The 24623-nt window shown below is 45.9% G+C and overlaps 1 protein-coding gene across 5 annotated transcripts in view; it reads left to right on the top strand.

Moving 5' to 3' along the window:
- The first annotated feature begins 23865 nt into the window (after positions 1–23865).
- LOC134527335 (putative sodium-coupled neutral amino acid transporter 11) overlaps positions 23866–24623 on the top strand; it is a 126505-nt gene continuing 125747 nt past the window's right edge. For 2 of the 5 annotated variants that reach the window (XM_063359919.1, XM_063359917.1), the window contains exon 1: positions 23921–24392. In XM_063359919.1, the coding sequence (XP_063215989.1) occupies positions 24318–24392 (75 nt within the window). In that variant the 5' untranslated portion in view covers positions 23921–24317. Of the gene's footprint in view, positions 24393–24623 lie in introns of all 5 variants that reach the window. The other 3 variants (XM_063359916.1, XM_063359915.1, XM_063359918.1) reach the window with 3 other exon arrangements.

Below are 24623 nucleotides of genomic sequence, written 5' to 3'. Positions count from 1 at the left end.
CATGTTAGTATAATTTTCTGTTCACCATACCTTTGTCCTCAACAGTTGGCATTGAACTTTGACCTTGACCTTGAAATTTGACTTTTACCTTGACGACCATCATGGATCCGACATTTTATGTTTATTACATGCTACCAGGAGCTACCACCTGCTATAGGTCATTGCCACCATCTTGTTTTCGTCTGCTGGAGGACACAATCTTGTGTGTGTACTCGTATTATAGAGTACATTACCATCATGCTAGTTTTATTCTAACTTGCTAGAGTGCAGTAATCATTTATTATTACTGAGGTGCCCTGCCATCTTAAAATTTTGTGTCATCTTGGAATCGTGTAATTATTTAGCTAGAAATTCGGGAAAAATTACAAAATTCATTAAATAAATTTATAATCTATATACTGATTGATTAGATCGATTCATGTCCTTGGTTCGATCCCTGATCAATGCAAAACATTTAATTTTATATAAAAAATAATAAATTCAATAAATCATGTTCAAAATCCTAATAGAGGCTTAAAATCAACTACTACCATCATTCTATAAGCCATTACGACTGCCATATTTGATATTTGTATTTATTAACTTATAAATTCGGGAAAAATTCCAAATTTCACCGAAAAAATAACTCATTAATTAACATATTGAATCGATGGATTCCTGTCGACAGTTTGCTTCTTGACCAGTGACAAGTGTAACTAAATATTAAATAAATTTTATATTTTGGTTTCCATTACCTTTCATGGAGTTTATCATTCATTCACTCTACGAAAAACAACTCAAGTCAATATACGACAATGTTTGACGAATTAAATACGTTGACGATAAGCCTAACATGAAAGTCTAGTTTTTCGATACTTAGAATAACCTCTAAACCGTTCATGTACAAAGCCATCCATACATATAGACCAAACGTCTTCGGACCACGATACCGGGTTATAAACAATGTCAGACGTATAGACCAGTCATTTCCGAACCACACGACCTTCTTCATTGTCAGCTAATTATATTCAATTAAACCAACATAACATGTTTTTACGCTTACAAGAGGACCAAGAATCCCATAAAAAAGGAAGCACATTTTGGAAGCACCATCAACAAAAAGGAAGCACCATCAACCAAAAGATAGCACATTTGGAAGCACGATCAATAAGGCAGCGCATTTTCGAAGAACAATCAAAAAAGGTATCACATTTTGGAAGCAAAATCAAAAAGGCCGCACATTTGGGAAGCGCCGTCAACAAAAAGGCAGCACATTTTGGAAGCACAATAAAAAAGGCAGCACATTTTGAAAGCACCATCAACAAAATTGAAGCACCATAAACCAAAAGATAGCACATTTGAAAGTACAATCAAAAAGGCAGCACATTTTGGAAGCACCATCAACAAAAAATGCAATACATTTGGAAGCACAAATAAAAAGGCAGCACATTTGAAAACACAATCAACAAAAAGGAAGCACAATTTGGACGCACCGTCAATCAAAAGGAAGCACATACTACAAAACGAAAGCTCATTTAACGAAAAGGAGGTACATTCTCACGTACATTCAACTCGGTCGGATGCGATCGTCAATTTTAAGTTATGATATAATGTCTCCATCATTCTATGAATCCATCAGTTTTTAGTTCCATAAGTCATTGGCTCTAATAGTCATTGGCTCCATCAGTCATTGACTCCATAAGTCTTTTAGCTCCAAAAGTCATTGGCTCCAACAGTAATTGACTCCAACTTTCTTTTGCTTCAACAGCTCCAATGATATTTGGCTAGAATACTACGAGTCTAAAAGAGTATGAGGCTACAAGGCTACGAGTCTACAAGAATCTAGATTGTTACGAGTTATACATGGCTGCGAGACTGCATGGCTAAAAGGCTGCGTGGCTACGAAACTACATGTCTATGAAGCTACAAGGATACAAGCCTACTCGGCTCCAAATGACTGCAATGCTACTACAAGACCACTTGGCTATAAAGCTTCAATTCTACTAGTCTACAAAACTCCTCTAACTGCCTACGAGTCTACAAAGCTTCAAATACTCCAGCAGCATTATGTTATAAGATTACAAGACTACTTGTTTATGTAGCTACAAGTCTACGAGGCTACTTGGCTATGTAGCTACAAGTCTTCGATGCTACTTGGCTACATAGCTACAAGTCTACGAGGCTCCAAGACATCATGACTACGAAGCTTCCAGAACACAAGGTTACGAAACTGCGAGGATACAGGACTAATGAGTCCTTGACTACGAAGCTACATGTCTACATGGCTCCAATTGCGGCATCTGTCTTCGGCTGAAATTTCTCTTTTGCTCCAACTGCTCCAACAGCATTATGTTATAACATTACAAGGATACTTGGTTACGTTGCTACAGGTCTACAAGGCTCCAATTGCCACATTTTTCTTCGGCGGAATTTTCTCTTTTGCTCCAACTGCTCCAACAGCATTATGTTATAAGATTACGAGGCTACTTGGTTACGTAGCTACAAGTCTGCGAGGCTCCAATGACTACGTGACTACGAGTCATGTGGTTAAGAGACTGTGCGATTGCAAGTCTACATGGTTACGTGATCGCGAGGCTACAAGACTACGAAGCTTCCAGAACACAAGGTTACGTGATTACGAGGATACAGGACTTCAAAGCTTCCCGAACACAAGGTTACGTGATTTCAATGCTACTTGGTTACGTAGCTACAAGTCTACAAGGCTCCAAGGCATCATGACTACGAAGCTTCCAGAACACAAGGTTACGAGACTGCGAGGCTACAGGACTACGAAGCTTCCAGGAACCGAGGCTACATGGCTACGAGACTACATGTCTTTAACTGACTACAATAGCACCATTCAGTGGTGAGAGTTAATTTATCTCATGCAAAATAACCTGTTCAAAGTAGTGTCGATTATTGCCAACAGATGACACCACATGTTGCTTACAGGTAAATATTATTTAGTTCGCAAAAGAAGGATGGCTTCGCTAGACACCAAGGAGAAGGAAGTTCGTCTTACATGTTAGTACTTCACGGATCTCTCATGGTATATTTTGACTGAGTAATGGTTGTTTATTTTTTAAATTCTACCTGGTAAAAGCAATTGCAAGTGCTGATTTAGTAGCAGAAATTCTCGAATTAAATGTAACTCCAAATAAAATGTCATGACTCATTAGGTAAAAAATCCTTCATGCAGAGAGCGGTTTCTCAGAATAGACAGAAGCACTTGAAGAAACCACAGGAATAATCAGGAGCAAACGTATTGACAAGAATAATCAGGAGCACACTGAGAAAACCATCACTCTTTTCTTTGATAACATAAAATAACAGAAAAAAAAAATTTAATAAATCAAATAAAAATAAAGTAGTAAAAATATTAAAATGAAAAAAAAAATTACAAAAAATACATCAACAGATTCTGCAAGCTTGTGAACTTATTATTGTGCAGCCAAGATAGAGTTCTAGTACAAGCCAGAGTTTCAATTGAAGACAGATGTGTCAATAGCTGAGTTTCCAGCACTTTTGACTGTTTTTAGAGCTCCAGATTTTTATCTTACTACTTTGGAGTCAAGTTAACATCACGCAGGAGGTGGAAATGACATATTTCTTGAAATTATGTGGAGATAATTTCGATAGTTTTTACAATACAGTTTAGGCACTCTACTTTAATGACTTCCATTCTGTAAGAAACTCGCTGCTTTTTATTCTGAAGTAAACCCTTGAATATCCATCACCAATGTAAAGTTCGGTTTTTAACCCATGCTTCTCAGTCTTAATGCCGAACCTTTCTATAGTTATAGGGCCACTTATTTTTGCTGTTGAGTCTTGAAATTCGCAATTAGACTTATAATTTACTTTCACTTCCCAGATACGAGAGTCTATTTGCTTAAGCTCCGATGATGCAAGCCTTTAAAAGAAATTATATTAAACATAAAAGGAGACAACACCCATCTAGGCTTCTCAATTCTTCACAGACCGTTGTGGCGCATTGGCGTCTCGCCAGAGTGTGCGACCCATTAGTGCAACTTAGTGCTGCATAGTGCAGTGAGGCGAATGGCCACCGATTCCAACGAATTTATTTTTGCCCACATGTCTATTGACTCAGCTTTGTAACTGTTTTTATTAATTGTTACCTATGTAATCAAGGAATGAAATACAATATTTTCATTTGATTAATTATATGTTCATTAATAACAACTTTCTTAATTAGCACGACTAGGCTGAGAACATGGCTTGCATTATTCCTTTTTCACATTACACATTTTCGTGGGAAGTAAGCTGTGAATATCCTGCAGGGCTAGTCGAGTCCATGCGGCGGAACCCTTCTACATTCATTTCAGCATTGACCACATTCCATCAATAGTGTTGGTTTTAAAATTATTTTCCAATGACTGGGAGGCTAGCCCTCCATGGTTGGCTTGAACTTACCAGCCGAGTCACTTAATAATGTTTGTCAGTGCTAGGGACATTTTCAATTTACTTTGTACATTTCTTAATTTATAGTCTGGGTACAGGTCGAGGCCCAAAACTCATGTAATAGACTATAGTCATCAAGACTCTCTCAGCTTCACTCGCACATGGCCCCTGTTTAGACGAAATGTATACCAATATAATTTTAAGTTAAGACCCATGGACTTTCGGAGCCCACTCTTTATTCGTCCACGTAAAGTTGAATAAGTTTTAGGTCGAGTGCCATATATTAATTTATGTGCCCTATGTAATGATATCTCGATGTGTTGTACTTATTTTGTATTTGCGCTAGTCTAAATTTAAAGGTCTTTTTTCGTTCCATGGGTAACATTGGGGGATGGCCACCATGCAGTTTTAAGATTGTAGTTTTTTGTTTATGTTTTGTAAATCATGTATCTATTATTCATGTTCCAAGTTAAAGCAGCATTGCAGTAATGCTTTCTCAGCTTAAGTTCAACATAATGCCAGAAGGCTGTAATTAGCTCGCAGTATAACTATGTCTGCGTATTGACCACATGACTGTACAATCTGTCATGTCAACATTAGTACATGGAGATAACCCAAGCCATGTTGGCAGTAGCACCATGTATAAGAGACAATTGCCATTAAAAATCAGTCTTACCAGAATATGAGTGATATGATTCTGTAGTGATCTAGACATTCATTTAGCTTAGCAATTGGAGGCTGTAACAGCCGGGCTTATATCTATCTGTCAACATGTGCCATCTGCCAGTCAAGTAGCAACATCGCACCCTAAGTCAATGACCGTGCTCTACCTATGGACTAATTTGCAGGCCCATAAATAAAGTAAGTTTGTGCCCTTAGCATCACCAACAGTATCAGTCAGCATGGCAGAAGACGGGATTAATGTCAATTAAATAGGGTGTCAAATAAAATATTCTGTTGTTCAAACATCTGTTACATAAGTAATTTACTTATTTCCTCCAAGGATTATTATATCCTACAGTTTTGCGCCGAAAGTTAAAGCGGGTTACGGCTTATGGACTAAACTGACATAAAAAATGCTCCCCAGATAGGAAACGAACCAAAGAACCATTGTTTTACGAGTGGCATGTCACACCTCTGCCACTCATGGGGGGCTAATAAAAACATCGCATTTAATTTATTTATACTTTTAAAATACTTTGTTAGGAAGAGCCCAATTATGCCGCCAAATAGCATTTTTTTGGCACAATTTAAAATTTGAATTTTTAAAAATAATTTTACCAGTCATTTTGCAGCAAAACTTGAACTTTTTTCCCTCTCTGTACACTCCCATTTAATCTTTGTCAGGCCATTCTCCCCAATCTGTTCCCAGCACTAGAGCTGATTTTGCCGAGTCTTTTGCGAGCTAGCAGGTGCGCTCATTTTATCTCCGCTTGAATCACGCCCATCGCCTGTAATTATCCTCCGAGCTGTGATCAAGATGGCTTATCTCGGCGTTCTCCAGAGCACTGTTTTCTCGGAACTCTCCTGAGGCAAGCACCGAGAGGCACGCCCATGAGTCGTCTTAACTAATGCTTTGGCACGTCTCTGGCTTAATTTCCCACAGCAGTGCAGTTTTCACCCCCCCCCCCCCCTCTCCTCCACAGACTTTCCTGGAAACTCTGCCCAGTTCACTGACCGGCCACCAACCCCAGCCTGTCTCAAGGTCTCTACACTAGTCTTCGAAAGTACCACCTCTGCGCTCTCATAGCGGATTTGCGAATTATTTCCCCTGGGTGTTTGAACGACCGCCCCCTGGCACCTCACACAAAAAGAAGTGCCCCGTAATTCATTTCCAATCCACCAGAGTGCTGCACTAGTCCCCTCTATAAGCTCTATGCTCTCGAAGTCGCCTTGTGCGAGTCGATCTCTCCTTGTTTCGGCACCTCCTCCGTAGGTCTGGCTACAATCGGCCACAAACACCAACATCAAGTTATCGAAGCCAGTAGTTTTCAACCACCCCCTCGGAAATTTTCGGACCCTTTCGGTCCGGAATCCGAAGTTATCCCCCCCCCCCCCCTTTTCTTTCGAAAGCTGTTGCCTGTTTTTAATTACGAGTCACTACCGCCACCCAGACACTCCGCGCAGCGCTAGCAGACTGACCACCTTGAATCCTCGGCGAGCAGCACAGCAAGACTTCAGTCTGGTCGTCGTACGAAAATGTAGTCAGCTAGTCAAGGGATTTTGTCCCTAAACTCATTTCTTAACCAGTTATTAGTCAGTCTGGGTGCCTAGTAGAGATAGTTATACTTCGCTAATTTTTTTTATGGAAACGTCCGCTGCAACCATGCGTGTTCGCGAGCTTCGCATCCTGGCGGACTTCCATGCTGAGCGCTAGGAGCCACTCCCTGTCTGGTGAGTTTTTACCAAACTTTTATTCCCCGACCATCACTGTTTTTGGTGGGCATTTTCTGCCAATTTACTGACTGCCTATGAACCAGTTCTGATCATGTTCGATTTGGGTTTGTTCACAAACAGGGTCCAACAGCCGGGTGCGGACATGACTTTCGCATCTTCGCTTCTTTCCTTGGGGATCCAGGATGGCTAAGGCGCCCTGGTACCATGTAACGTGTCACCTGCAGCCAGCTTACTTCAAAACTCCAGTCCTCCAAATTCTTAGTAATGTCTACAGCGTGATAATTCGATAATTATGTTAAAGAGACTGGAACATTCGAAATTTTTTCCTTACAGGACTAATTCTAAACACTAATGTAGGTATAAATGTCTGGGATTGTTTATTTTAACCAATTGTTTTTGATTCTTTTAACTATGACAAATGAAACCTAATAGTAATATTCTAATAAGGGCCGGCCCATGCTTTAAATGTTGTAGTTAATTTATTTGTCAGCCTTTGCTTTAAATGTTGTTAATTTATTTGTCATCCCATACTTTAAATGGTGTAGTTTTGATATATTTGCCAACCCATTCATTAAATAATAGTATTTTAATATATTTGTCAATATGTACCTATATGTAAATTAAGATACATTTTAACCTGTTTGTTGAATCCATGTTTTATTGATTTATGTTAAATTAATTAAAAGTAAAATAAATATAGAAGCACTTATATTTAGACGAAATCACATTTGTTATTATTTTGCCTTTGAAACTAAAAGATCCACCAGTCTCCTAAAGTTATTTTAAGGGGATTTTACGTTACACCAGTGAATAAGATGATGTGTAGCGTGTATCCTAGCGGGGAAACTGGTTCTGATTCAAATTGTGTTCCAGGAGGGCACCAGGTTAGCTCAGCGTCTAACCAAATTTGGGTTTTGTGGGTGCATTGCCCCTGCGTGACCCACTAGGACCATCGGCGAAGTTCCGGGTGAGGGGGGGGGGGGTCCCTAGCTCGTATCATATCACAGGCCCTGTGCAGTATAATACACTGATTCCTAGCTGCGATAGGGAGGCTGAATACAATAACAAACACGAACTCGAGATTTATACTGTCGATGGGGAGGCTCAATACAATAACAAACACGAACTCGAGATTTATACTGTCGATGACACATCTTGCACTGAGTGTGCGGAGTGGTCGTTTAATCAGCTGGACAATTACAGTCGCAATTACTCTTACAGTACACTTGCACAGCGTACAAGGAATTACTCTAAAAATTACACTTGGTTAAAAATGAGTGCTCTGACGCCTTGTCACTAGTTTAAGCCCTCACGCCAGCCGATGTTAAGGGGGAGGTTGATTGGAAACGGCCAATCCCGAAAATTGGTAATTTGGCGGCGCCCAAATTCACCTGTGTAAACCGCGGCCCGCAGTTAAATTAGGTGCAAAGCTTTAAACGTAACTGTAGTCTGTGCCTGTGCACTCGACATTGAATAAAAGTTCATTGGTAGCGGGAGCGGCCCGTGCCGTAAGGTGAACTACCCCGCGTAATGTCTCGTGTTGGGAGTTCTCAGTGATAGCATAGGAAATGTGTGAAAAATTAGACCAACACATAGACAATTTAATTTAGATAAACTTTCATCGAAGGCAAGAGTGACAACACCTCACTGGGTGATCACGAAATCAATTTTTTTATTAATTATAAAAAAATTTAATTAAGTATAATATGCTTAGAATATGGAAATGGTGGTAGTTACTTAACATGGGATTTCAAAAAATATTTTATGTAATATTATAAGTTCCCCTAAATTAATAAAATAATCTGTTACAAAATTTAATACAGAAAGAATTATGCATTGTGTGTGTTTTGTGCCAAATAAATATCATTAGTATATGCGAATGCATGGGTGCTTTGTTTACGAACATGAGGCACGTGGACTGGCTACGTGGGAGGGGACTACAAGAGAGGGAGGTTCCGTGGAGTTGGGTGGCCCTGACATGGTCATTTGAATAGCAGCGTGTCGGCATTGACTGACGCTCGGCGCTGACTGCCCGGGGAAAGTGTAACAGAAATAAAAACACGTCGATGGTGCCCAACCAGATACCATAAACACAAGTAAACAATAGACGCTCTGAGTTCACTGTTTGTTTCAATCGCGTGTGATTGTTCAATGTCTGTGGTGGTGATAGCATGGGGAAGGGGGGGGGGGGGGTTGGGTATGTACGTGTAGCTGATAACCCGGGCGTGAGCCTGATTGCAGGGTGAAAGGGGGGAGGGAGTGTCATGCATGCTGATAATGCATCCTTGCAGCGCGTAACCAGAGAAAGTAGGAAGGGGGGAATGGGTCCAGCTGGTGACGCAGTGAGCCGCTAACCTCTGATAAACAATGAGTTCAACTGTTTACAACTGCGGCATCCATTTAAAGATGGCCTCGCTCTATTTACAAGGAATACACACTGTCTTACTACTAAAGTTAAGGTAAAGGTCAACTAACTCGGGGTAACAAACTGCATAAATAATTTAAAAATTTGGTTTACCTATTAGTGGTAAAAAGGAAAACGATTTTCGGTGAGAAAATGCTACTTATAGTCGCTCTACAAAAACATAACGTGCCAGCTTACAGATTACCATCATTATCGTACCAAAAAAAAATCATTATATATAATAATTTTATAGTACTAGGTATGCTTACAGGTGAAACCACACTAAATTTATTTAAAACCACCAGCTCTGCTACAACTTGTTATAGCTTTTAGAGTCTATTATATATATAATATATTATATATAAGTATATATGAGAAAATAATAATTTACGTAGGAAGTAGTTGAGATTTGGAACAAAATGGGCTATTAAAACATTGAACCTCAAAGGCGACACTAAAGGCCAAACAACGAAAAGATACCTTCCTGAAAACACTGTGGAGACTGTGGATCCTTAACTTTGGAAGGCCAGGGAAGTACCTGACAGGCGCTACGGGCACCGTGGTGCTACTGTTGCCCGGGGGGCGGTGGGGGGGGGGGGGCAGGCTAATGAGACACTAGGCCATTGATGGTGGGTCGTGGGTACTCTGCCCCATGCGTGCCCCACCAGGTACGTGGCTTGAAGTCTACCCTGAAATCCCCTTAGGCCTCTTGGCCATGTGGAGGAAGGGGTGGCATGAAATAATTGTACGCAACACTGGTTACGTTGATTTACATTTATGCAAGTGCGCTATGTGGCGTCTGAGCCGTTGTACAGTACATGAACATACGTTACTTCCAGAACAACACACGACACTAATTTCACACAATGAACTCGCCACGGCAGTCTCGCGGGACGCGGTTACGAGTGTTCTGGAGACAGCCAGTACCGTAAGTCTTAGGGTGGCTCAGTGAGCGTGACCTTAAATTACACTTACTTGGGGTTGCGGCCAGCAGGCCTATACGCGGCGGTTTATGAAAAGCGTGTTGGCTGGAGTCAGCCAGTGCCGTACGTAGTATGGTCGGCAACGCGGTGCGGAACCACTAACGAAGGTGGTCGGGATAAGCCCGGGTCCGCAAAATACACGCCGAGTCGACGTGAGCAGCGGTGAAATAAAAGAAAAGGTTTAGGTATTAAAATTAATGCAGAATGACCGGTCGTTGAAACAAAGTGAAAGGCTGCTCACGGACACACGTCTTGACCCGGCACGGAGTGGTTGGAGACTGCTGAACATGGCCGCCTCGCAAGGGAGGGAAACTTTCCCTTCTTTGTGAGTCGGCGCCAAAAGAACTTGTATTAACTTAATTTACTCTATTATAAGTTAAAACACGTTCCAAGTGCCCAATTAAAAAGTAACACCTATTAATTGGGTGTTTAAGGCTTAACAATGGTTTTAAAATATTTAATTATTTAAATTGTGACATCAAGTTAGCGACTGTAAATTTACTAACATATTGTCCCACTGTGAATTGTTTTAGAGGGATTTCTCCTAGTCTGACTCGATCATAGTCACGTGCTCTTTAATTAAGGCCAGTGGCCGCAGTGAATGTTAATAAGGTTTGTTTTCTGCTCCGTGCGTGCGGTACTCGCACGGAGTGGCTACGACACATTTGTTTCATGTCGGGTAATTAGAAATTTTGTCCTAATGGCTTTTCCCTTAATTGTATTATGGGTTCGAGCCCCCGGGGTTCAGTGCTCTTAAGTTTCTTTACGTCTATTGGGGTCACGCCCGAGGCACTCGCCTGACTGATTCCTGCTAGCCTGGGGGTGAGCTCCGAAAATGGGTTCGGGTACTAACGGTGCAGAGCACGGGTTTAGAGGCCATGGTCGGTACGATGTCACTTTAAATTAATAAATAAAAATGCATTTTCGTCTATAGGCATGCTTTGATTTATTTTGCTTCATAGGTCTTTTTTTTTTTTTAGAATAAGAACTGAGACTATTTTAACTAAGGTAAAAAAAAAAACAAGATACATCATTCTGATTTGTTACAAAAGGAAACAAACATCATTTTGATAACTGAATCAGAGAATTATAGAGTTAACTGAACAATAATGGTAATAATAATAATTTAATTTTATAATAGGGCCGGCCCGAAAATGATTAAACAAATGCCTTAAACCATAGTTTAAAAAAACTTAATACAATATGTTAAATGTATAGCTAATTTACACACTGGTGCTCTTCTTTGTTTGTTACATAAATAATTATTGCTATTGACAATGCCAAAATTATATTTATTAAGATTTCGTATGATTTAAGTCAGTTTGGAAACTGCAGGATTTGTCTGTAGGCAATAAATTATACACATTTAGATTTCACTTATTTGGTCGATTTGTTAGCAACCTGAAATTGTGTATAAATGACCCACTGTGGGTGTCATGGATCCTGATGGGGTTCTGAGGCATCGTGATGAATTTGGAAGTAGAAAATCTGTAGTCTGTGAGTCGGGAGTGATTAGTTCTTATGGTGCCAGGAAGACTATTTGGCCGCAATCTCGGTTACAGTTCTTGGGCCCTATCTGCAATTTAGCCAAATTCAAAATTATTAGACGTGCTTCACATTCAGCCGTTACATAGGCACAAATGCCCACAAAAAAAAAGATTATCGGGAAAGAGAATGGATATCGACAACTCACCAAAACAGGATGTGTCTCGCTGAGACACCCACGAAACTCGGAGTGAAACTAGTGCGGTGGATGTGGAAACACTCATAATTTAAAAATTTTAACAAAATATGAAATTCTCTATAGTAGAAACACTAACTGACTGATTACAAAAAATTAACTGAATACAAGATTTGGGAAAACATCCCTTGATGAGAGGACTACATTTTAATGTTAGTGGCGGAGGCGAATCTTGCTGAGCGCTGGCCTCTCAAGAAAGAACCGGTCGAGAAACGATGCAGTCAGTCGAAAGTCGCGCTAAGACGTCCCTGGTATGGCACCTGTGGCACTTAATTAAATCCGGCGCTTAGCCTTGAAAAAAGTAGGGGTTACTCGAGGAAACAGCCGAATAAAGATTAAGTTGGAGGGCACAGTGAGCAAAACAAGTTTAAATTTAAGCTATAAAATTAGTTAAGATGATAGTTCAAAATGCAAATTTAAAATTGTGGTGAAAAATCCTAATTGGCATCTTAATTGACCTTCGACAGCAGGAAATGGTGCTAAGAGCAGGACGACATGCTTTTGAAGGCTGGATGAATAGCATATTTTGGGCTATATGATTGGCTGCATGTCACGTGATGAACGGACAGATGTTAAGCTGGGTTTACGATTGATTTCCTTAAGAATTAGAACTTTGTCGCGGCCTCGTCTCTGGTGAAGATGTGGAGACGGGGTGGACGTCGCTCGGTTGTTCAGTTGTTGTGTTGTTTGCCCGGCGCCAGCTCTTGGGTAGAGCAGCCTCACACTCTGAGGCGGGAGTGGACCGTTCGGCCCAGTGCAGCTGACCGAGGACGTGCTGACAAGGAGTAGCCAGCAGGAAGATTGGGTGTAGAAGAGAGGATGCCCGCGGTCTCACGAAGAGTCGCTAGCGGAAAGGATGGAAGTTGGAGAGAGGGATGCCCGCAGTCTTACTAAGAGTCGCTAGCAGGAGAGAGGGATGCCCGCGGTCTCACTAAGAGTCGCTAGCAGAGGATTGCCCGCGGTCTCACAGGGAGTCGCTAGCGGATAGGTGCGAGAGAATGAGAGAGAGAGAGAAGGAAAGCCCGCGGTCTCACGAAGAGTCGCTAGCTTAAGGAAAGGAAGATGAGGAATTCAAGCCAATGATACCACTTTTGACCGAGGTAATATTTATTCTCCCAGATAGGCTGGGAGAGAGGAAAGCTCTCAAAGGTAATTATTCTCCCAGATTGGCTGGGAGATGAGAGCTGTCTAGGCTTGTTAGCCCGCACAATTTATACAAGTTTCTTCTAGAACCATCTGTGTTAAAGTTTTACATATTTCTATCTCTTTTGCCTGATGATGATCTTTTGCATTTTACAATATTATTTCCACATCTACAAAACATACTTCCAGCATACACTTAATAATCTACCTAAATATTTACAATAATAACATCTATAAAATAACTATGATACATTGTCTCTTTATATTTACACTGCCATCTGGTGGCGAGTGGTGGCACTACCAGGGCCATGGCTGCAGTGTTGCGCCGCGGACAGGACTGTGACCCGGGTTTTTTGTTTAATAAAGAGGAGGTACGACGTCAGACGCCCCCCCCTGGAAAAGCCCGGGTCTAGGCCGTCCGCGCGCCCTCCAGCAGGCACATGATGCCTTCTCTCCTCGTAGTTGCGAGCGTCAGGGCCGGCCTGCTGGTTCCGGACTCCCTGGGTCGCCATTCACCAGTGTGTCCATTTCGCTGCCTGTGACGTAATCTGCCAGGTACAGTGGGGGCCGGCGGCGTCGTCGGCGGTGTCTCTGGTTGTCCTCAGCTGGTTCCTCCACGTTGACCCGGAATTCGGCATCGGCGAGGGAGGCTCCATGCCCCCACCCACCTCGGGTAGGGGAGGGTGGTTCTGTTGTCTCAATGTCTTCCGGTTCTGTCACCAGGGGCTGCTCCTCTGTGGTGTTTACGCCTGCCTCTGGTGTCCCCGTGACATCAAGGATCAGAATTTGTGCTGGGTGCCTCCGGTGCTGTCGCCTCGGGGTCGTGGCAGGGGTTTCTGCAGGCCTCTCCATTCTTGTCCTTGGGCTCGGTGTTCCCTGGAACAGATGCTGCATCCCTTGGGGTGTGACAGATCGGTGGTTGTCCGGCATCGGTCTTATCACATCTGGAGTAGGGTCCTCCATGGCATTGCCCCCTTCCGGGAGTGCTGTTTTCCGGATGTGGTCCCGGTGTACTTTTCGCATTTGTCTACCCCGGCGCACCAAATAAGTGCTTTGACCCAGCTGCTTCAGGATGCGGTGTGGTCCCGACCACCTGGGGCTCAGTCCAGCACAGTAGTTCCTAATTGCATTGGACAGGGGATGTGTGCGGACATACACGTGGTCACCAGGCTGTAGCTCCGGTGGTTGTCGTGTGGTCTGCGGGGTTATCTGCTGAGTGTAGGCCCTCTGGTGTTCTCGCGCTGTTGTCAGCTCACTCGCCTGCCGCCGACAGCGATCCTCGGGGTCTTCGCCTTCATCTGTCACTCCGTGGGCCGTCCATTCGCCGGGCATGGGAAGATTGTGGCCTTGGACCATTTGTGCGGGGGACATCCCTGTGGCTGCATTGGTCCTGCGGCGGATGCAGAACAGGGCCTCCGCTATGTGTTCATCCCATGTGGTATGGTCGTCCCCCAGACGTATGCGCATTTGGACCTTCAGCTCCTGGTTACGTCTCTCCGTTGGGTTGGCTCGTGGATGGTAAGCCGGCGTAGTCCGGTGTTCCACTTGCCATGCCTGACATAATTCTTGCCACTGCCTTCCGATAAACTGGTTGGCATTGTCCGTCAGGAGGTCCCTGGGGTATCCCCATCGTGGAAAGAATTCCGTCTGCAGGATTCTTGCAATGGTTTTGGCTCGGATGTTACTGGTAGGATATGCTTCTACCCATCGTGTGAAGAGGTCCGTGACCACCACCAGGAACCTCTTCCCTCGGGCAGTATTGGGATATGGCCCCATAACATCCAATGCGATGGACTGGAATGGGGTAGTGGGGAGACGCGGCTGCTGCTGCTCGGTCCCATCACTCCACCGTGCCTTTCGCTCCTGGCACTTCTCACAGGTCCTTACATACTCCCGTATGTCCCGGGCTATGCCGGGCCAGTGGTAGTGCTGGCTGGTTGCCCGTCGGGTTTGGTCCGCTCCTGGATGTCCTGCCAGGTCATGATCGTGCATGAAGCGCAGAACGGCTTCCCGTGCTTCCGGTGGTACATAGATGCGCCACTCCTGGTTGGTTCCTATCCCCTTCGTACACAACATGCCCTCTCTCATGGTCCATATCTCATCCAGTCCTTCTGCTTGCTTTGCTCGTCGACGCTCAGCATCTGGGGAGGCGCGTTGGGCGTCGAGAACTCGTTGTTTGAGTTCGATCAGGTCCGCTGGAGGTGGGTCATCATCTTCTCCCACTGTGAGCAGACGACAGGTCGTGTCACTTGACCTGTGGTCATGTGCCCTATGGGAAGGTGGCAGTATTTCCTCCCATGACACGTCATCTTCCAGGTGGGAGTCCTCATCGGGGTCTCGTGACAGGGCATCCGGCAGCTGGTTTTCTACCCCAGGGATGTGTTCGACAAGGAAGTCGAAGGATTGTAGGAACAGGGCCCACCTTACGAGCTTGCTCTTGCGTCCCTGAAGTGTCCGTAACCATGTGAGACATTGGTTATCTGTGCGTAGCACAAATGGCCTCCCCTCCAGGTGGGGTCGGTACTTCTTAAGTGCCCATACCACAGCTAGGCACTCCTGCTCATTGCTGTGGTAGTTCCTTTCTGCCTGTCCAAACTTGGCACTAGCATAATCAATGATGCACCTGTCTCCCTTTTGGTCCAATTGGTATAGCACTGCCCCCACACCGTCGGTGCTTGCATCTGTCTGGACATACAGCACACTCTCGGGATTTACTCGGGACAGTGTGTGACATCTGGAGAAGGCTATTTTCAGATTGTCCAGTGCTTCCTGAGCAGCTGGGGTCCATTGGTAGCGCTGTCGAGGTGACAACAGGTCTGTCAGTGGGGTTGCGAGCGTGGCGAAGTCTGCGATATAGTTCCGTAGCCAGTTGGCGAGGCCCAGGAACCGTTGCAGCTGTTTGCGTGTTCTGGGGGGTTCTGCCGCTGCAATCTTTGCTAGGTGTGCCGGGTGGGGTCGGTTGCCCTCAGCATCCTACATGTGTCCTAAGAATTCAACCTCTCTTAGTCCGATGTGGCACTTCTGGGTGGCGCAGGTCAAGTGGTGCATTTCTAGCTGTTCCAGGACCAGCGACAGGTGGCGTGCATGGTGCTCCCAGGATTCGGAGTACACTATCACATCGTCGAGGTAGGCCACCACGAACTGGCCGATGTATCCCTCTAGTACGCGGACCATCATAGTTTGGAATGTGGCTGGTGCGCACTTGAGGCCGAATGGCATGGCACAGAACTGGAAGCGTCTGCCATCGGGTACAGTAAATGCTGTCTTTTCTCTGTGGCTTGGGGTGATTGGCACCTGCCAGTAGCCAGAGCGTAAGTCAAGAGTTGTAAATACCCGTGCATTGCCTAGACTTGCCAAGGCTTCTTCTACGCTTATCTGTGGTGGAGGGGAACTGATCGTAACCCTGTTCAGCGGGCGAAAATCCACACAGAACCGCATTGTTCCATCCTTCTTGGCCGCTAAGACAATGCGTGAATTATAAGCACTGTTTGATGGCTCAATGACCCCATCTCGCAACATTTCTTGCACCTGCTCTCGTATCAGCCGTTGCTCCCGGAACCCATATCCTCTGGGGGCTTCATATATGGGTTTGTCATGTGCAGTAGGAATCTTGTGCTCGGTCACTGTGGTGCGCTTTAGGGGATTTGCAGTGGCAAAGATGCTTCGTCTTTCTCACAGAAGTCGCCTAAAATCGTCCTCATATTCGGAGGGTACCTGATTGTCCAGGTCTTCCAACCCTGTGGGCTCCTCCTGGGGTGGTGATATGCTTCCTAGTGTGTATACTGCCAGGCGCTCACGTTTACCTAAATTTACCAGGCCTGATGCTGGCGAAATCAAGGCGTCCTGCTCTACCAACCAGGGCTGTCCAAGTACCAAATCTTCTCTGAGCCCTTCCACGACGACTGCTGGAGTTTGGGTCACCATCTCCCGTATACCCACTGTGATGATGGCGTCTCCAATAGCTGTCCCTGTTCCAGTGTTCGTAGCAAGGCGCAGGGCACAGTGTCTGGGTGTGACTTCTGAGGGTGGTACACAGTGCTGGGCGACGAACACATGGCTCGCCCCTGTGTCTATGAGCGCAGCAGTCTGTCTCCCGTTCAGGGTGATGGGGATCCGCATCAGTCGGTTTTCTAGCGTGGTGAGCTGCCCCAGTTGTTCAATGTTGTTCTCTGTGGCTTGCAGCAGGGGATTGGCTGGCGCGGGGGGTAAGTCTGTAGGTCCTACACCCCCTACTGCCCGTTTCCCGCTGGTTGTTGTCGCTGTTGGTGTCTCTGGCAGTCCTGATGCCAGTGATACGTGCCCTGTGAGCATCCAAGACGGCACTGTGGTGGTCGGCCTCCATCGCGCCGATTGCCTGCATTCCGCCATTCTGGAGATATGTTCTGGCCTGTCCCACCAGGTGGGCCCTCGATCGCCCGTGTTGCTGTCCGCCATGGACCTTCCTGCAGTATGGCCCTGCTTGTCCCTGCAGGTGCTCCAACCTGATGTCTGGGTCCTCGTTCGGGGATAGTTGTCCCGGTCCGACGTCCCAGGAGGTGTCGTAGGTTGCCTTCTGTAGCTGTTGCCTGTCGTACGTAGTCCTCTACTGTCCCATTGCAGTATGGCCTGAGGAATGGTTGCAATTCCTCTCGTATTAATGCTGTAACTTCTGGTAAAGCTTGCTCGGGGTCTTCTCCCGGGGCTATGCGCCGGTACAGCCGCAGCTTGTTTGCCACGAACTGCTCTACTGACTCTGAGTCCTTTTGGGACTCGCCGTAGAAGCGAACCTTACAGCTCATGACTGCCATGCAGTCGTCAAAACGCCGTGTTAAGCGGGTAGCGAACTCCTGCCACTGCATGTCATAGCGTCCCCACTGGTTCCACCACTCACGAGCTTGCCCACGTAATTGTTCACTTGTGCGTTGGGTCCATTCTTCTATCTGCACCCCGCATTGTGTCATCCGTTCCTGCCACCACTGCACAAACTCGCATGGGTCCTCATGTGCTAGCCCACTGAACTCTGGAAGCACTATGCGTCCTGTTGCGGTAGCTGTCTGCCCTATATGCACGTTTGGTTGCACTGCTGGGCTTGCAAGTACCTCCCAGTCTATGAGGTTTGCCCCTGCCTTCTGTGTTGGTGCCTGTGTGGGCCTTGGTGTTGTTATTGTATCCCAAACCAAGGTACCCATTGCTAACTCTGCCCTCACTGGTTTGCACTCAGATGTGTTGTGCCACTGTTCCTCTCCTGTCATTAGGTCCAAGTCCCTTGGTGGTTGACCTGCTTCGCCTGTGGTTGTCAGTCTGTGTGGTAACATTGTGTCACGAATTTCTACCAGTTCTGTCCTGCACACATTCTTCTACACTTGTTTAGTGAATATACACACTTCGGGTCGCCGAATCCTGCTGACTGTTCCTGAACTCTGGTAGTCTCGATGATGGAGTGCCACACGTTCGGGCGCTAAATGTCGCGGCCTCATCTCTGGTGAAGATGTGGAGACGGGGTGGACGTCGCTCGGTCGTTCAGTTGTTGTGTTGTTTGCCCGGCGCCAGCTCTTGGGTAGAGCAGCCTCACACTCTGAGGCGGGAGTGGACCGTTCGGCCCAGTGCAGCTGACCGAGGACGTGCTGACAAGGAGTAGCCAGCAGGAAGATTGGGTGTAGAAGAGAGGATGCCCGCGGTCTCACGAAGAGTCGCTAGCGGAAAGGATGGAAGTTGGAGAGAGGGATGCCCGCAGTCTCACTAAGAGTCGCTAGCAGGAGAGAGGGATGCCCGCGGTCTCACTAAGAGTCGCTAGCAGAGGATTGCCCGCGGTCTCACAGGGAGTTGCTAGCGGATAGGTGCGAGAGAATGAGAGAGAGAGAGAAGGAAAGCCCGCGGTCTCACTAAGAGTCGCTAGCAGAGGATTGCCCGCGGTCTCACAAGGAGTCGCTAGCGGATAGGTGCGAGAGAATGAGAGAGAAGGAGAGAGAGAAGGAAAGCCCGCGGTCTCACGAAGAGTCGCTAGCTGAGGAAAGGAATATGAGTATTTCAAGCCAATGATACCACTTTTGCCTGAGGTAATATTTATTCTCCCAGATTAGCTGGGAGAGAGGAAAGCTCACAAAGGTAATTATTCTCCCAGATTGGCTGGGAGATGAGAGCTGTCGAGGCTTGTTAGCCCGCACAATTTATACAAGTTTCTTCTAGAACCATCTGTGTTAAAGTTTTACATATTTCTATCTCTTTTGCCTGATGATGATCTTTTGCATTTTACAATATTATTTCCACATCTACAAAACATACTTCCAGCATACACTTAATAATCTACCTAAATATTTACAATAATAACATCTATAAAATAACTATGATACATTGTCTCTTTATATTTACACTGCCATCTGGTGACGAGTGGTAGCACTACCAAGGCCATGGCTGGAGTGTTGCGCCGCGGACAGGACTGTGACCCGGGTTTTTTATTTAATAAAGAGGAGGTACGACGTCAGACGCCCCCCCCTGGAAAAGCCCGGGTCTAGGCCGTCCGCGCGCCCTCCAGCAGGCGCATGATGCCTTCTCTCCTCGTAGTTGCGAGCGTCAGGGCGGGCCCGCCGGTTCTGGACTCCCTGGGTCGCCATTCACCAGTGTGGCCAGTTCGCAGCCGGTGACATAATCTGCCAGGTACAGTGGGGGCCGGCGGCGTCGTCGGCGGTGTCTCTGGTTGTCCTCAGCTGGTTCCTCCACGTTGACCCGGAATTCGGCATCGGCGAGGGAGGCTCCATGCCCCCACCCACCTCGGGTAGGGGAGGGTGGTTCTGTTGTCTCAATGTCTTCCGGTTCTGTCACCAGGGGCTGCTCCTCTGTGGTGTTTATGCCTGCCTCTGGTGTCCCCGTGACATCAAGGATCAGAATTCGTGCTGGGTGCCTCCGGTGCTGTCGCCTCGGGGTCGTGGCAGGGGCTTCTGCAGGCCTCTCCATTCTTGTCCTTGGGCTCGGTGTTCCCTGGAACAGATGCTGCATTCCTTGGGGTGTGACAGATTGGTGGTTGTCCGGCATTGTTCCTGCCACATCTCCTTCTGCTCGCTTTGCTCGTCGACGCTCAGCATCTGAGGAGGTGTGTTGGGCGTCGAGAACTCGTTGTTTGGGTTCGATCAGGTCCGCTGGAGGTGGGTCATCATCTCCCACAGTGAGCAGGCGACAGGTCATGTCTCTTGGCCTGTGGTCGTGTGACCTGTGGGAAGGTGGTATGCTTCCTAGTGTATGTACTGCCAGGCGCTCACGTTTACCTAAATTTACCAGGCCTGATGCTGGTGAAATCAAGGCATCCTGCTCTACCAACCATGGCTGTCCGAGTACCAAATCATCTCTGAGTCCTTCTACCACGACTGCTGAAGTTTGGGTCACCATCTCCCGTATACCCACAGTGATGATGGCATCTCCAATGGCTGTCCCGGTCCCAGTGTCCGTAGCAAGGTGCAGGGCACAGTGTCTGGGTGTGATATCTGCGGGTGGTACACAGTGCTGGGCGACGAATACATGGCTCGCCCCTGTGTCTATAAGTGCGGCAGTCTGTCTCCCGTTCAGGGTGATGGGGATCCGCATCAGTCGGTTTTCTAGCGTGGTGAGCTGCCCCAGTTGTTCAATTTTGTTCTCTGTGGCTTGCGGCAGGGGATTGGCTGGTACGGGGGTTAAGTCTGTAGGTCCAACACCCCCTACTGCCCATTTTCCCGCTGGTTTTTGTTGCTGTTGGTGTCTCTGGCAGTCCTGATGCCAGTGATACGTGCCCTGTGGGCATCCTAGACGGCACTGTGGTGGTCGGCCTCCATCGCGCCGATTGCCTGCATTCCGCCATCCTGGAGATGTGTTCTGGCCTGTCCCACCAGGTGGGCCCTCGAGCGCCTGTGTTGCTGTCCGCCATGGACGTTCCTGCGGTATGGCCCTGCTTGTCCCTGCAGGTGCTCCAACCTGATGTCTGGGTCCTCGTTCGGGGATAGTTGTCCCGGTCCGACGTCCCAGGAGGTGTCGTAGGTTGCCTTCTGTAGCTGTTGCCTGTCGAACATAGTCCTCTACTGTTCCATTGCAGTATGGCCTGATGAATGGTTGCAATTCTTCTCGCATTAACGCAGTAACTTCTGGCAAAGCTTGCTCGGGGTCTTCTCCTGGGGCTATGCGCCGGTACAGACGCAGCTTGTTTGCCACGAACTGCTCTACTGACTCTGAGTCCTTTTGGGTCTCGCCGTAGAAGCGAGCCTTACAGCTCATGACTGCCATGCGGTCGTCGAAGCGCCGTGTTAAGCGGGTAGCGAACTCCTGCCACTGCATGTCATAGCGTCCCCACAGGTTCCACCACTTACGAGCTTGCCCGCGTAATTGTTCACTCGTGCGTTGGGTCCATTCTTCTATCTGCACCCCGCATTGTGTCATCCGTTCCTGACACCACTGCACAAACTCGCATGGGTCCTCATGTGCTAGCCCACTGAACTCTGGAAGCACTATGCGTCCTGTTGCGGTAGCTGTCTGCCCTATATGCACGTTTGGTTGCACTGCTGGGCTTGCAAGTACCTCCCAGTCTATGAGGTTTGCCCCTGCCTTCTGTGTTGGTGCCTGTGTGGGCCTTGGTGTTGTTATTGTATCCCAAACCAAGGTACCCATTGCTAACTCTGCCCTCACTGGTTTGCACTCAGATGTGTTGTGCCACTGTTCCTCTCCTGTCATTAGGTCCAAGTCCCTTGGTGGTTGACCTGTTTCGCCTGTGGTTGTCAGTCTGTGTGGTAGCATTGTGTCATGAATTTCTACCAGTTCTGTCCTGCACACATTCTTCTACACTTGTTTAGTGAATATACACACTCCGGGTCGCCGAATCCTGCTGACTGTTCCTGAACTCTGGTAGTCTCGATGATGGAGTGCCACACGTTCGGGCGCCAAATGTCGCGGCCTCGTCTCTGGTGAAGCTGTGGAGACGGGGTGGACGTCGCTCGGTCGTTCAGTTGTGTTGTTTGCCCGGCGCCAGCTCTTGGGTAGAGCAGCCTCACACTCTGAGGCGGGAGTGGACCGTTCGGCCCAGTGCAGCTGACCGAGGACGTGCGGACAAGGAGTAGCTAGCAGGAGGATTGGGTGTAGAAGAGAGGATGCCCGCGGTCTCACGAAGAGTCGCTAGCGGAAAGGATGGAAGTTGGAGAGAGGGATGCCCGCGGTCTCACTAAGAGTCGCTAGCAGAGGATTGCCCGCGGTCTCACGAAGAGTCGCTAGCGGATGGGGGGGCAGAGAGAGGTAGAATGAGAGAGAGAGAGAAGGAAGCCCGCTGTCTCACTAAGAGTCGCTAGCAGAGGATTGCCCGCAGTCTCGCAAGGAGTCGCTAGCGGATAGGTGCGAGAGAATGAGAGAGAGAAGGAAAGCCCGCGGTCCCACGAAGAGTCGCTAGCTGAGGAAAGGACTATGAGTATTTCAAGCCAATGATACCACTTTTGCCTGAGGTAATATTTATTCTCCCAGATTGGCTGGGAGAGAGGAAAGCTATCAAAGGTAATTATTCTCCCAGATTGGCTGGGAGATGAGAGCTGTCGAGGCTTGTTAGCCCGCACAATTTATACAAGTTTCTTCTAGAACCATCTGTGTTAAAGTTTTACATATTTCTATCTCTTTTGCCTGATGATGATCTTTTGCATTTTACAATATTATTTCCACATCTACAAAACATACTTCCAGCATACACTTAATAATCTACCTAAATATTTACAATAATAACATCTATAAAATAACTATGATACATTGTCTCTTTATATTTACACTGCCATCTGGTGACGAGTGGTAGCACTACCAAGGCCATGGCTGGAGTGTTGCGCCGCGGACAGGACTGTGACCCGGGTTTTTTATTTAATAAAGAGGAGGTACGACGTCATGGTAAGTACACGACTATGTCTTAAGTCTAAATTCTTAATTTTCAATCGTAAACCCACCTTTAAGCTGAATTTACGATTGATTTCCTTAAGAATTATAATTTAACATCGAGCACACGATTAAGTCAAAACTACATTTTCCAGTTTATGATTGACATAGAAGTCGTTAATTCTAACCAATCACAGCACAAAACACATGGTCGGCCATTGTTCGAAACGGAGAAGCAGGTTTGAAATAGGTTATTGACAAATGGGATATCTATTTTTCGAAATGGATGATGATTACAAATGTCAAACATACGAATTCTAACCCAAAATACTGCCTCGCTCGGTCCAATAATAAGACATAAACTTCCGGTTGAAAGGTTCCGGTTTGTTGTGATTGGTCGCTTCCCTTAAGTTTTAACGAAAAATATAAAATATAACCATTTATGTTAAGTCTTAAGTCATCATATGGTTCGCACACGACCCGTCAAAATTCACACACGACAATCATAAACCATTCCACTAGTTTACATAGAGTCATAGGTAAGTACACGACTAAGTCTTAAGTCTTAATTCTTAGTTTTCAATCGTAAACCCACTTTTAGACGGACGGAGGTGACAGGCTATTGTAATAACATAATTACATGACACCTGGATCCGTCCCTAGTCATAAATTTTCAATCATCGTTGTTATATTTAATATGATTAATTATTCATTTATTGTTCTAAAAATCACACTACCTGAACATTATAAACAACACAGAAGTAGAGATGAGATGGTGCCTAAACACCCAGCAGACGACATATCCTATCAACTCTTCATCGAGAGGACAAGCATCGATGGCATGACTCGATTGACTTAAGAGCAACTTGCTTTCACGAGTAAAACGACCATTCACCACACTATTCTCGGCAAATGAAACATGTAAAGTTGCATATTGAGTTGAAAGGTCAAAAAGAGCCTGCGCGAAAAACTAACTTAAGAACTTCTTAATCGAACACTGTTACTTGGTAGCTCTGTTTGGCTTTTTAAAAACGTTGTTGATAAACAAGCTTTTTAGTGAGTGTCACGTGGTAAAATCATACGTAGTTTTTTTGAATAAATTACTGAACTTTATAGTTATTCTTTACGTAGTACCATTTTTTTTATTTGAAATGCAATAAATATTTATTTATGGTTTTTAGTGCAAAGATTAAATGAGTGGTTATGCGTTATACGGACGTTTCAGGGCAACCGCGGACGGACTCAAAAAACAAATGCGTGGGAGCTAATTTATAATCGCAATCGTATGAAAAAATCAATACCTCACATATGTTAGGTGGGCGAGTAGACTACAACTTGTGGATATAAAGATAGTGCTTATAGTAAGACGTATAACAGCACGAGTTTACTGAGCTGAATTGACAACCCCAAACTCATGGCGGATCAACCACTATCGACTCTTGCACCCGACGAAAGAAGTTATATTCTGCAACAGAAAACGAATCACAAGGTACAACCGTTTGATGTTATTTTGTTTTATGTCCATTATATATTATATAATTAGATAAACTAGTAGTATCATGCGCATAATTTAATTTCTTGGGTATATGTGTGTGTGTGAAACAAATATATGCACGTTAGTTATGTTTTAATTTCTGGCCAAATATATGTGAGGCGGTTGATGTAAATAAATCTTTACATTGACGTAGTGGATAAAAAGATTGAGTGAAAGAGCTCTGTT

Source organism: Bacillus rossius, chromosome 1, assembly GCF_032445375.1.
Source record: "Bacillus rossius redtenbacheri isolate Brsri chromosome 1, Brsri_v3, whole genome shotgun sequence".
Lineage (NCBI taxonomy): Eukaryota > Metazoa > Arthropoda > Insecta > Phasmatodea > Bacillidae > Bacillus > Bacillus rossius.
The sequence above is the reverse complement of the archived record's forward strand: the minus strand, read 5'-3'. Positions and strand labels throughout refer to the sequence as shown.